Source organism: Manis pentadactyla, chromosome 9 (assembly GCF_030020395.1).
Source record: "Manis pentadactyla isolate mManPen7 chromosome 9, mManPen7.hap1, whole genome shotgun sequence".
NCBI lineage: Eukaryota > Metazoa > Chordata > Mammalia > Pholidota > Manidae > Manis > Manis pentadactyla.
The window spans coordinates 112,797,095-112,812,209 of NC_080027.1; the positions used below are offsets into that span (position 1 = coordinate 112,797,095).

The window sequence follows — 15,115 nt, forward strand, 5'->3', positions numbered from 1 at the left end:
TCACTTCCTCCCCGTTTCCCTCCCAGTTCCGACTCCTTTCTTCCCGCGGGGTTCTGGGGTGGGGGGGCGTTCAGGTCCCACCTGGCCGCGGCTTCTATCTTACCCCCTTCGTGTGATGTTGAGTTCTTGCAGATGTAGATGTATCCTGGCTGTTGTACTGTATCCACTGGTGTCTCTTTTAGGAATAGTTGTATTTATTGTATTTTCATAAATATATATGTTTTTGGGAGGAGATTTCCAATGAACTACTCACGCCACCATCTTCCCGTGATCCCTTCATATCATTACTTTTTAAACTTAACTTTAATTTTTTTCCATACTCTGAAGAACTGTTTCAAATATTAATATAAAACTTGATCTTGCCATCAGGAAACCTAATTTATTCAGATCTGTGGGATTAATTTATGATTTATTCCAGAACATGCTTTCTCTTCTTTGAGTTTCTATAAGTAGATATTAAACTTGAATATTCTAAACTTTCCCCACTTCTGAGTTTGCTGCTTTATTTTTTTCTAAATAGAAAAGTTGTATTTGAAATTTTAAGTCCTGATTTAAAAATCAGTACATTTTTAATGCATTATTTTATTTTTAATTTTTATCATATTCTATTATTTTTGTCTCAAAAAATTTGAGTGGCATAGTTTTTTTTTTTCTTAAAGAGGATACATTGATATTTATCTAATATTGGATGAGATGGAAACAAAACTTGTTTAATTCAGGTTAACATTGCTTACTTAATGCTAATTTCTGTAGATAAATAGAAAACTCCAAGTGCTTATGTGATTAAGAGTCAGGACTTCCAGTAAGTGTTGGTTCTGCTACTAACTTCCTTTGTGGCTTTGAGAAATGTACAACCACAAAGATTTAGTGTTTGTATACACAGAAAATAGTTTTCCAGCAGCATTTGGTAAAAAGCAAATTAAAGAATTTTTTTGCTTACATATAAAATTTTTTAACTTTTTAAAAGAACTTTTATTTAATTTGATTTTGTGAAATTATTTAAAGGCAAGAAGTTGATGGTAGTTATCCTTAATGGAAAAAGCATGGGCTTCTTAGTCAAACCAGTGGAAATTTGGACCATTACCACTCTGTGTAATGTTGGGCAAGTGTTTTTTACAACTCTGTCCTTTGGTTTCTATATCTGAAAGTGGATTTTCATAACACCTAATATTTATTGACATGTGCCAGGCATTGTGCTAACACTTTAGATATATAATTTTATTTAGTTCATATAATAACCTTATATGGTAAATACTACTTTCTTCTCATTTCATAGATGAGAGGAGCTGGGGTGCAGAAAAGTAGGTAACTTGATCAAAGTCAAATTCACAGTCTTAAAGAATTAGTAGTGTCAGACTTTGAGTAAGCGTTCAATAAGACATAATGTGTTATTATTGATGCTGTAATAAAAGAAACCAAAGTGCACTCAGATCAGACCTGGTTTCTACATAGTCTATGAGCTGCAAATTAAATCCTACTTCAGATGTCTATTCCCCAGTTCTGATGCCAAAATTCTTAAGTGAAAATCCATTAAAAACAACTTGAAGATAGGGAACCATGTCTTTTAATTTTGTTATATTTCATAGCTGTTAGCATAATATACATTTGGGAAAATAGTGTACATTGGATAAATACTGTTCTGAATTTCTCTTGAAAGGACAAGTTGATATGTTTATTAATGAAAAATGGCCATTTTCAGCAAAGTATTTCATTTCATCTAAGAGCTAATTCTCTCATTCTGTTTCTTTTAAAAAGTTGCCATTGAAGGGTAATTTTAGGACTTTCATTCTAAGACTCTTTTGTCTTCATACTGGTATAAGAAAAAAAATGTGAAAGCTATAGAGAATGCTGACCTCTCAAGAATTTTTGTGTGGGGAATTACTAAGGCATGGAAGTCCATAAACCATTTTTCCCCATTTTATTGTTTGTGTATTTCCAACAAGCTGTATTTCTAGTTAGTAAAAGTTGGCATTTTTCTTATACCATGCCAGATTCTATTGTCAAAAACTCAAAGTTCATTGGACAGAAGTCGAAATTCAACCCTAAATTGAGTGTATTTTAAAAGATTGCCTAGTGTACTGAGAACTCAGTTTACCTCAAAACATTCTTTAAGAATAAAAAGTTTATAACAAATCATATAATATATATCCTAGTTTTAAAAAATGTGTTGTTTTATTTTTATTATAATAGTTTTATATTTGTGAATGATGTTGACATACCAATAAAGCCTTTCTTCATTAGAATATAATTCTGTGATAATTTGTCAAATAATCAAGTGTTTATACTTGGAGCAAATAAATTTTTAGAAACAAAATTTTTGTGTTTCATCACAGGAGTAACTTGTAAATTTGTTCACAAACAGCAGTTGGAAAATGGGAGGAAGAGGCTGTCAGATGGATAACAATGAGACGTTTTTCTTCTTTCATTATCTTCCTATGCTTGCTTAGGATATTTTTCCTTCATATGCTCTTTGGTGTACTATGAATCTTTTTGGTTTTTTGTTCACTACTGTATCCAAGGGTCTGGAACAGTTCTTGGCTCACAGTGCATCTCAGATATTTGTTGAATGAGAGAATAAAGTGCCTCTTGTTTTGATCTGGGCATCTTTAATATGCATCTTGCCTTTTTACTTACCAAATACATTGTGAGATTTAGCCATTGTCTCTAGAATTTGCCTCAGCCACTGGACTCTGTATTACAGTACAATATTACTTGTAGTTACAACTCTGTTTTTGTGGTGGTAAGAGGAAAGAATTTATAGACTGAGAAAACAAGTTCCTCCAAAAAGGCAGCTATAGAGACAGAAAGTAGATCAGTGGTTGCCTGGGGCTGGGATAGGAGGTGAGAACAGAGAAAGATTACAAATGGGCAAGAGGGATCTTTTTTGAATGAAGGAAATGTTCTAAAACTGGATTTTGGTGATCATTGTATGGCTTTGTAAATTTATTAAAAATCATTGAATAATTAAAATGAGCAAATTTATGGTATGTAAACCATACTCAGTAACACTGTTCAAAAAAATAAAACCAGTTAGAAATTTAAAATTCTATCGATTTTTGTCTGATTGGAAAATGATGATAATAAAGTAGTTTTATTTGCTTTTTATTGAAGTGTAGTTGACATACAATATTAGTTTCAGGGGTACAACATAGTGATTTGACAATGATATACATTACAAAATGCTCACCACAATAGGTGTAATTACCATCTGTCACCATACAAAGTTATTATAATATTTTTGACTATATTCCCTATGCTGTACTTTTCATACCCCTATGACTAATTTATTTTATAATTAGAATTTTGTGCATCTTTGTTCCCTTTTACCTATTTCACCAATCCCCTTCCCTCCTCTCCTGTAGCAACCACCAGTTTGTTATTTGTAAAGTCTATTTCTTTTTTTCTTAATTGTTTCTTCATTTGTTTTGTTTTTTAGATTTGTTATATAAGTGAAATCATATATTTGTCTTTCTCTATCTGACTTACTTCATTTAGCATAATACTCCCTAGATCCATTCAGTTGTTGCAAATGACAAGATTTCATTCTTTTTATGGATGAGTAATATTCCATTATTTACATACACACACATATATACTTATTCCATTATATATATATAAATATAAATGCATACCACATTTTCTTTATTCATTCATCTATTGATGAACACTTAGGTTGCTTCCATATCTTGGCTATTGCAAATTGTGTGGCAATAAACATAGGGGTGCCTGTATCTTTTCAAATCAGAGATTTTGTTTTCTTCAGGTAAATTCCTAGAAGTGGAATTACTAGGTCGTATAGCATTTCTAGTTTTACTTTTTTGAGGAACCTCCATACTGCTTTCCACAGTGACTGGACCAATTTACGTTCCCACCAGTAGTGCAGGAGGGTACCCTTTTCTTGCATCCTTGTCAACACTATTATCTTTTGGATAGTAGCCATTCTGATTGGTGTGAAGTGATATCTCAGTTGTACTTTTGATTTGCATTTTCCTGATGATTAGTGGTTTTGGAGCATTTTTGTGTGTGTTGGCCCTGTATATGTCTTCTTTGGAAAAATGTTTATTCAGGTCCTGTGTCCATTTTTTAATCAGATTTTTTTTTGTGTGTGATTGAGTTGTATGAGTTGTTTTATATTTTTTGGATATTTGCCCCTTATGGTATATATTATTTGCAAATACATTGTTCCTTTCAGTAGTTGCTTTTTCATTTTGTTCCTGGTTTCCTTTGCTATGCAGGAGCTTTTTAGTTTGATGTAGTTCTATTTATTTTAACTTTCATTTCCTTTGCTGGGGAGCCATACCCTGAAAATAATCACTAATGCTGATGTTCAAGAGTTTACTGCCTGTTTTCTTTTTGGGGTTTTGTGGTTTCAAGTCTTATATTTAGGTCTTCAATCAATGTCAAGTTTATTTTTGTGTATAGTGTAAGACAGTGATCCAGTTTTCTTTTGTATATGGCTGTCCAGTTTTTCTAATACCATTTATGGAAAAGATTGTCTTTTCCCCAGTGTATATTCTTGCCCCCTTTTTTGTAAATTTATTGGCCATATAAGCATGGATTTATTTCTGGTCTCTATTCTGTTCCATTGATCTGTGTGTCTATTTTGGGGCCAGTAAACATAGGGGTACCTGTATCTTTTCAAATCAGAGATTTTGTTTTCTTCAGGTAAATTCCTAGAAGTGGAATTACTAGGTTGTATAGCATTTCTAGTTTTTGAGCATTTTTGTGTATGTTGCCCCTGTATATGTCTTCTTTGGAAAAATATTTATTCAGGTCCTGTGTCCATTTTTTAATCAGATTTTTTTGTGTGTGTGATTGAGTTGTATGAATTCTTTTATATTTTTTGGATATTTGCCCCTTATGGTATATATTATTTGCAAATACATTCTTCCTTTCAGTAGTTGCCTTTCATACTGTTTTGATTACTATAGCTTTGTGGTATAGTTTGAAACCAGGGGGTGTATTACCTCCAGCTTTGTTCTTCTTAAGATTGCTTTGGCTGTTTTTGGGGTCTTTTGGGTTTCTATTTAGGATTATTTATCCTGGTTATGTGAAAAATGCTATTGGTAATTTGATAAGGATTGTGTTGGGTTTGTAAATTGCTTTTGATCGTATGGACATTTTAACAGTATTCTTCCAATCTGTGAGCACAATGTATCTTTCTGTTTATTTGTGTCATCATCATTTTCTTGCTTCAGTGTCTTATAGTTTACAGATTATATATAGGTCTCTCACCACCTTCATTAGATTTATTGTAAGTATTTTATTCTTTTGGATGCAATTGTAAATGTGATTGTTTTCTTAATTTCTCTCTCTGCTAGTTCATTATTATTATATAGAAATGCAACAGATTTCTGTATATTGATTTGTGTCCTGTGACTAATGAATTCATGTATTGGTTCTAATAGTTTTTTGGTGGAGTCTTTAGGGCTTTCTAAATATATTGTATCACGTCATCTGCAAAATAGTCACAATTTTACTTCCTTATCATTTGGGTGCTTTTTCTTTGTCTTGTTTGATTGCTGTGGCTAGGACTTCTAGCACTTTGTTGAATAAAAGTGGTGAGAATGGACATGTGTCTTTTTCCTGATCTTAGAGGAAAAACTTTTCAGCATTTCACCATTGAGCATGATGTTAGCTGTTGGTTTGTCTTTTATCGCCTTCATTATATTGAGGTATATTCTCTCTATACTCACTTTATTGAGAATTTGTATCATATATGGATGTTGAATTTTGTCAAATGCTTTTTCATCATCTAATGAGATGTTCATATGGTTTTTAGTCTTCCTTTTATTAATGTGGTATATATCACACTGATGGCTTTTTGGGTATTGAACCATCCTTGCATCCCTGGAATAAATCCCACTTGTTTGTGGTGAATTGTCCTTTTAATGTATTTTTTATTTTGTTGAGAGTTTTACATCTATGTTCATCAAGGATATTCATCTGTAATTTTTTTTTTGTAGTATCCTTGGCTTTGATATCAGGGTATTTTTTGTCTTATCTATTAGAGCTTTTTGGTCTGTGATTACATTTATGTTGTTTCTATGTATTAGGTAGGTCAGCTGTGTCTTCTGGTCTTGAAGGAGTGTCCCTAGGTAGAAGATGTCCTGTGTGGCCCAGAATCACAGTCCTCTCTGGTCACCAGAACCACGTGCTCCAGGGGGCCCTCCTGTTATTTCTGGGCCAAGACTGCTGCGGCACGCTGGTGGGTGGGGCTGATTCCACACCCAAATGGCTACAGTGCCTGGCTGTGACTGCTGTGGGCATACTGGTCGGCAGGGTTGGATTCATCCCTGTCCCCAGACAGGAGCCACTTTGAGGGGCTGCAGGCTGAGGCCACATGCTGGGTGTGGCAGGGTGGAAGTTGCTTTGCCAAGGCAGTTGCTGGGGTGGGCAGGCTGGGTGACACCGGTAGGTCTACAGGGATGGCTGGGGCAGGGCAAGTGGTGCTACCAAGGTAGGTGGAGTGTCAGAAGTAATGCCCACCAGCACCAGGCCAGCCAGTTAGAAGGAGAGTAAGTAAAACAGCCCCCACCAGTTCTTCTTGGAAGAAGTTCCCACAGATCTCTGCTCCTCTGGCATACCTAAAATTAGTCACTAAATCTTCATAGGTGGACCATGTGCCTATCAAACTGTTGCATCTGTGCTGTCTTGGAATACATGAGTTTGGCCTTTCAAGAGTGGAGTCTTGGTTCCCTATAGCCCTTTGGCTCTCCCAGTGTTAAATCCTGCAGATTTTCAAAGCCAGGGGGTCTCTCATCTTTTTGGTACGAGTACCCAGGGCAGGGGTGTCCCATGTGGGGTCCTGACTGCATTGCTGCCCTTTCTACCAGTGGCTTTTTCTTTACATTTTAGTTGTGCAGGAACTGTTCTGCTAGTCTTCAGGTAGTTCTCAGACTTATGTATGTAGTTGTAGTTTTGGTGTGTTCATAAGAAGAGGTGAGTTCAGGGTCTTCCTACTCTACCATCTTGGGATGATTCCTGTAGTTATTTTCTTTATTTCTTACACTGTACATGACTTGTTTCTGTAGATAAATTACTGATTTACCTAAAACCAGTTTTTCTGGAAAGTATTTCAGGACAGAGAGGTGTTAACTATATTTTCTAGTAGAGTCCTTTCTTTTGTGCTAAGACCTTGGAGTTTTTATTTTTTTTTAATTAAAATTTTTGTATCATTAATCTACAATTACAGAAAGAACATTATGTTTACTAGGTTCCCCCCTTCACCAAGTCCCCCCCACATACCCCTTCACAGTCACTGTCCATCTGCGTAGTAAGATGCTGGAAAATCACTACTTGTCTTCTCTGTCTTGCGCAGCCCTCCCCGTGCCCCCCACACACTATACATGCTAATCGTAATGTCCTCTTTCTTTTTCCCTGCCCTTATCCCTCCCTTCCCACCCATCCTCCCCAGTCCCTTTCCCTTTGGTAACTATTAGTCCATTCTTGGGTTCTGTGATTCTGCTGCTGTTTTGTTCCTTCAGTTTTCCTTTGTTCTTATACTCCACATATGAGTGAAATCATTTGGTACTTGTCCTTCTCTGCTTGGCTTATTTCACTGAGCATAATACCCTCTAGCTCCATCCATGTTGTTGCAAATGGTAGGATCTGTTTTTTTCTTATGGCTGCGTAATATTCCATTGTGTATATGTACCACATCTTCTTTATCCATTCATCTACTGATGGACACTTAGGTTGCTTCCATATCTTGGCTATTGTAAACAGTGCGGCGATAAACATAGGGGTGCATCTGTCTTTTTCAAACTGGAGTGCTGCATTCTTAGGGTAAATTCCCAGAAGTGGAATTCCTGGGTCAAATGGTATTTCTATTTTGAGCTTTCTGAGGAACCTCCATACTGCTTTCCACAATGGTTGAACTAGTTTACATTCCCACCAGCAGTGTAGGAGGGTTCCCCTTTCTCCACAACCTCGCCAACATTTGTTGTTGTTTTAAGACCTTGGAGTTTTTAAGGCTCTTAATATAAAACATTTTTTTGTATCATATAATTTCCTTACCCTTTTTAATGAACAGTTTGGATTATTTCCAAAGCTATAAAAATGAATATGTGTAAATTATTCCACATTGTGTATCATTTGTTTACACTTGGTTACAAAGTTAAAACTATTTTTTTTTCCATTGCCATCCTAAAGGATTGATATAACTTACCTGGGTAGCTTAGTTTTTATTTTTTAAGCAGATTATTCATGGACCTCCCCAATATACTGTCCTCCGTTATTTTTTTTATTATTTTTGGTTAGGAGATACTGTGTTTTAAAGTTATTCGTTGGGAGGAAAACTGTTTCAATGAAATTGATATTCTTATGCAGATTTTTATATATTCCTAAAGATATTCTGTCTGTAACTCCTCCAAAGGAGTATAGCCTCTCTAAAAATTTAACTGTATCCTGAAAAATTTACTAAAGCTCTCCCACCCTAATAAAGACCAAATCACTTAAAGATCTAATTAAGGTTATTGAGATCAGCTAACTCTAAAGTCTGACCGTATTAAGCATTGACAAAGATGTGAGCACTTAGAGACATTCTTGTAATTAAAAGGCACTTGGAATTTAAGAATTAATTGAGGTGACTTGATTTCTCATTAATTAGATCATTATGCACTTATTCTCTAACTTGAAACTATTAGATGATGATAATAGTTATTGTTACTGTTATAATCAATATGTATATATAGTGCTTGCTGTGTATCAGACATTTTCAAAGACTTTTCTTATAGTAACTCATTTAATTCTTAGAATAATCCTATGAGGTAAGGACTATTACCATCCTCATTTCACAGATAAGGAAAATAAGTCACACAGAACTCATCCCAGGTCACATAGTTAGAAAATTCAGGCAAACGTTGTTCATAACCACTATAGCATGGTGAAAAGACTCCTTTCCCTTCCTTTTTTATTTTTAAAAAGAAAAATAAATTGTTCATCCTAAAAGGGTTAAGAAATACTTAGTATAAAAATGATAATACTTTATTGCTAGAAGGAGAAATATGTCCTTCTATTTCCTTCTTTATTTCTTATTTCTACTTGCTATTTATGTATTTATACTTTTATGTTATGTATGTTATTTTCCATTGTTACTTTTATGAATCAGTGTTATTTACAATTGACATAATCTGATTACCAAGGCTTTTTCATAGGAGTGCTAGGCTGGTAGTTCAAACAGTTATTTCAGTTTAGTCACACAATCTTTTACTATATGCCTAATAGTTTAATCACTTGTCTATTTAGACTGGTTGAGCATTTATATGGGAAATCTTCAAGCTTTATCTTCAGCTTAAAAGATATGCAGTATAGGTCCATTTCACATTTCTACCCTTTGAGAAATCTGTATCATTATAACTCAAAATGTGAGCTGTAATTTCATAGAAGAGTGCTTATGGTTGTTGATTAATTGATGTAAGAATCAATAAAAATAAGCTTTATTTAAAGTAATAAATTGATCTCTGTTGAATTAAACTAATGGTTTCATAATTTTTAATTGAAAAAACCCAGTAAAGGTTACAAACATTTTAATAAGCTTATTACTTATCTCTATGAGTTATCTCTTACGATATGGATTTGTTTTGGAGAAAAAATTCAAGTTGTTTTTTTCTTAAATCATTTGTTCCCATTCCTTTATTTTTTAGGATTTTGGCCCCCAGCAGTAATTACCAAGATACTGAGACTCTCTATAACTTCCTAATCAAATATGAGGTATGAGAAATATTTTTAAATGTATATCATATCTCTACCATAAATAAGTTATAATATAAACAAAGATGATAAGAGTTCTAAAACATAATGGAATGCTGTTTAATTGATATTTGTTTTAAATTCTTGAATGCCACAAAAAAATATCACGGAAGTGACCTACTCAATTTTTTCTTTAAGTTCTCTAAGTAAAAACATACAGCAGAGTCCTCTAATAATATGCTTTCTCTAACACAGAATTGTTTCTCATCAAGGGTGCTGTTGGCATTTTGGACAGGTCATCTCTTCATTGTGTGGAACATTGCAGGACGTTTAACTTCCCTGATCCTCAGATACTAAATGCTAGTAGCTCCCCCAGTCATTGCCACAACCAAAAATACCCTGTCACTCCACCCAACTCACATACCCAGATGGCCCCTACAGAGGAATAGTCACCTCTAGTTGAGAACCAGTGATTGCTGAAAAGGAAAGCTATAATTTAGTTTCCTCTATGGCGGCAACATAAGCCCTGGAGTTAGAGCTGTGGTGAGGCTCCAGTGCGTTTTGTAAATTAACCTGAATGCTTTCCTCCTCATTGCTGGTCCAAGGAGAGTATTCTGTTGCTCTTCAGTTCTGTTTGCCTAGCGTTCTTTGCCTATGTTCCCTAACATTCTTTCCCCTCAAGTACGTGCATGTATATCTAATTTTTTAAATGCTTTAAATGAAGGAACATGACATACATTCAGGTCCACATTTCTTATAGTGTCAAACTCCTTTAAATATATTTCTTCACTTTTATTCCTGGTGAGCACTTCCTTTGACTTTTTGTTTGCCACGCCTTACATTAAGACCCTTAGGACTAAGAACACAGACTCTGAGGGCAAACTACCCATGTTGAAATGTTGGTTCTGCCACCTATTAATTGCGTGCTCTCAGAAGGGTGATTTAATTCTCTTTGTCTCAGTTTCTTCATCTGTGTAATGGTAATAACATCAGTAGAAAAACTAGAGGTATTCTTTAAAGACTAACTTAATAGATATGAAGTACTCCAAACACATACCAGGCACAGAATAAGTGTTCAGTAAGTGTTACCTGTTTTATTTAAGGAAAGAATAGTGTATGTGCTTTTAAAAAATCAGCCTTAATACCGAATAACCACATTATGTGGTTATTAAGAGGATTTCCTCTTTTGGGATGGTTCGTATGATTATTTCCTTATGCTTTCTGAATTTAAAATTGAGTCATTCTAACAATAAAAATATATTTGTGGAGAAAGTAGACCAATTTTGAAGTCACATTTCCTGGAAAAATCTGGTATGTAGTTTTTTGGTGGGGGTAGTACTTCCTACTGCTGAGAATATTGGAATAAAATACCTAACATTATTTATAATGATATGTGGATATGATTTCAAGTTTTAAAAATCATTTCTCTTAGCAGAACTTGCTCCTCTATGCCAGTTACTGTACTGGAAATATTTGTCTTACATCACAAACAGGGATAGAACCATCTACACCTTCTAAGATGATTGGCAGTTTTATACCTGGCCTTTGCCTTTTGTTCTTGATATTTAAGAATTAAAAATAACATGGTCCCTTCTAAAATTTGGCATTTATTATAAATAGTACAGCTGAGAATCAGTGACACCAATTCTGCAATCCACTTTAGTCTCAACTCTAGTGTTTACTGACAAAGGCATCTTTTAGCTATTTGTTCCCTGGAAATTAAAATTGTGTACTTGAGCACAGAAATGATATTTAACAGTGTAATTAAAAATGTTCCAATATAAGTAATAAAAAATGCTTTGTGTCAAAATTAATGAATATGATGAAATGAGATATTTCAGGCTAGAACTTAGGGTGTGTGTCATGAATTTGTGCTTTAGTTTTCCTTTCTTAGTAATACATTAACTGCTCCTTTGTAAGTCATCTGCCCATGATCTAGGAGCCAGCCACTGTCACGGAATACCCTATCTGTGTTCTGGGATAAGTCTAAATGTATGTGGGTGATTGCTTTCAAAACTGAAGATGCATCTTGATACTTTTTTTTTTTTTAACTCTACTGAGGGCTTAATGAACTATCTTGTATTCACATTATATCAGCTTCAAAATCAGTTCTTCAGCTGATTTTTCTCCATAGTTGACAGAGAACAGATTATTCCCTTTACCCTCTGATCGTACGTCTGCAGTGTTGCTGACATTTGCTGGCCTAAGTCTGGACACTTTATATAGGTCCTGCCATGTTGAGGCAATAGTAAAAATATCAAAGTTCCTTGAGACCAGGGCAGAACATGTAAAGAAGTAGGAATTGGACTGTTTGATAGCTTAACTCTAAATATATAATTTAGAACATTTTCAAAAAGTTATTTTTTAAAACTATACTAAAATTAATTTTAATAAAAATTATGAAGCACCTAAAATTATGATAAATTATATATAATTTCCTAAATCATTAAATGTAATATAAAATACACAAATTTAAATACATAAATATATAATCCTAATATTAAGCAAAATTTAGGATTATATGTATTTAAAATATGTAAAAGCTGTATTTTAACCTTCAGTAAATGAAACGTTTTCAGCACAATTACAGTGAATATGAAAATACTGAAAAAGCTCATAGAACTTTTGCAAATAAGCAATACCTTAAATTCCATAGAACTCTTTCATGATATGAATCTTTAAAGTAGTATTAAATCAGGGTAGGAACATTTTTCCTCACCAAAAAACCCATACAAGCTAATGATATTTTAAATAGTTTTTAGACTAATTAAACAGAAGAGAGTCTCATTTAGTTTCCCTTCACTAACTCAGAATTTCTTAAAATTTAGGCACTATGCTGTTATGAGATAAAAAGAAATTTCCTCCACACATTTTGGGATTCTTTTTGCACATAAGTGGAATATAACCTGAATTGTAGTAAGCCTTAAGAAATAAAGTATTCATTACTAAGCCAGGTGGAGAAAGACAAATACTGTATGATTTCACTTATTTGTGTAATATAAAAACAAAGCAAAACAGAATGAACAAAACAGCAGGACACTCATAGCCACTGAGAAATGACTGGTGGTTACCATGGGGGAGGAGCTGGGGTGGGGAGAAGGGGAGGAGGGAAGGATGAAAGGGATAAAGGGCCACAAAAATTCTCGATCATAAGTTGGTCACAGAGATGGCAGGACAACGTGGAGAATATAGGCAGTGATTCTGTAACATCTTCCTGTGTTGACAGATAGTAACTGCACTAGTGGGGCGTGAGGATTTAGTAATATGGATAACTATTGAACCATTGTGTTACATATTAGAAACCAATGTGAGATTGTCTTATTGAATATTGTATATCAACAGTATTTCAATAAAGAAAAAATACAAGTAAAAAAAAGGGATTCCTTCACTGCCTTTTCCATATATATGCCATGACTGATTTTTGCATGATGGACTTTTATACTTATAGTATTGTAAATTATGTCTCTTATTATGATACTTATGAATTTAAACATATTAGTCTAAATATTTAGACCTTGATAGTATAAAAAAATACATTTCCTTAGAAAATGTCTATAAATCAAACTTTCCTAAACAGACCTTTCCATACAGCTTATTTATATATAACCTTAATTTGTAAATGAAAATGAAGGTTATTCAGTAATATCTTTCAAGAATGGTCAGCCTTGGTATTCAAAAAATATTAGAGTAACTTTTGTTACTCTGAGTAAGTAAGAATACTTAATTGTTCCCTCCTGAATTATTTCTAATGTTCAGGATATAAACAAGACGGGGCTGTTCCTGCTTTCAGGATATGACCTGAAATATACTGTGACCCCAGATATACTGTAGTCAAGTATAGAGTCATTAAAAAATTTTTTTTTATAATTATTTACTTTTTCTTGAAAATATATGTTGAAAAGGTGCATTAGAAATCTTTTAAAAGTCTAGGCTAATTGCAGCAAGAATCTGTTGATTAAGGCCAGAATTTAGTGTTTCATGGAGTACACATTTTTTTCTGTCGATTTGATCTAGAAAGTGATTATCTCCTTTCTTGAGATTCCCACTAATCCCAAGCCCACCTCCCTTTTTCTGGTTCTGTGCAGAAACTAGGCTATAACAATAGGACTAATATTTTTACTATAGTTCAGTGTTAGTATTATGGTCACTGAACTCTTGATTGTCACTGATCACTGCTTATGCCAAAACGAGAGACTTGACATCCTGCTCCCTCAGAATTTGGGACACTCTAATTGTGTTCTTGCCACTCATTTGGTTCAGTATGCATTTTTAATAACTATATTGTTCTTTTCAGGTAAATAAAAATGTCCAGTTTACTGCCCAGGAACTTCATGATTGCATTTCACAGACTGAGTATCGGTAAGTCACATCTATGTTGTAGATGCACCATTGTAACAAGCTTTTCCTATATACAGCACCACTTGGTGGTGATGGTGGTAATGGGCTCTTTTTATGTCTTCACTATACTATAATTCTTTTTTACCTTTATTAATATGTAATATTTCTTACATACAGAAGAGGTGTGTGTGCGTATGTATGTATGTGTATAGGAGGTATAAGGTTTAAAGTGGTTCTCAAATTATTTGGCCTCAAGACTCCTTTATATTTAAAAAAAGTATTGAAGACCCCAAAGACCTTTGTTTATATGGGAATCATATCTACATATATTTCCTGTATTAAAAATTAGAATTGAGAAATATAAAAATTATTTAAAAAAATAACAGTAGCTAACTAATTACATGTTAAGATAAGTAACATATTATAATGAAAATACTTTTCCCCAAACAAAAAATATTATCGACAAGAGTGGCATTGTACATTTTTGCAAGTCTCTTAATGTCTGGCTTAATAGAGGGCAGCTGGGTTCTCATAGCTGCTTTTTCATTTAGTCTGTTTCAATAATCACATGTCATGTGTCACTGGAAAACTGTACACTCTTGGAAGAATGAGAATGCAAAAGGCAAATCACATCTTAGTCTGATTATGGAACTATCTTTGACCTCTTTGGGTCTTAGACTCCTCAGACTATGTTTTGAAGAATAGCCTGTATAGAGACTGCTGATATGCCTGCCAGTTGGTTGACAAAACAGACCTTTACCCATCCCTATTTGTATACTGCCTCTCTCTAGGGACTTGTTGTTTATAATTCTTATCCTTATCTTTATGGCTTTACTACATATTATGTATCAATAAAAATATGTTGATTAATTTTGCCAGTTTTTATAACTTAATGGTATCATACTGTGTATATTCTTTAGAAAAAAATACTTTGGCTTATAGTATTCATACATAACAAAAAGGGAAGTAGTATAAATTGGATTCTTGCACACATAGGTAGATGTGAAGTCCTCTGGTCCTTGGCCCAGGCAAAAACACGAGGAGCAAAGACCCCCTTTAACTCTGTCAGTGTTGACTGCCAGGC

At 34.0% G+C, this 15,115-nt stretch overlaps 1 protein-coding gene across 4 annotated transcripts in view; it reads left to right on the forward strand.

Annotated features, from left to right (window-relative positions):
- SWT1 (SWT1 RNA endoribonuclease homolog) overlaps window positions 1-15,115 on the forward strand; it is a 111,635-nt gene that overhangs the window by 89,793 nt on the left and 6,727 nt on the right. For 3 of the 4 annotated variants that reach the window (XM_057507946.1, XM_036912552.2, XM_036912553.2), the window contains 2 exons: window positions 9,648-9,714; window positions 13,988-14,052. In XM_057507946.1, the coding sequence (XP_057363929.1) occupies window positions 9,648-9,714; window positions 13,988-14,052 (132 nt within the window). Of the gene's footprint in view, window positions 1-9,647; window positions 9,715-13,987; window positions 14,053-15,115 lie in introns of those variants that run through there. The other variant, XR_008999385.1, reaches the window with a different exon arrangement.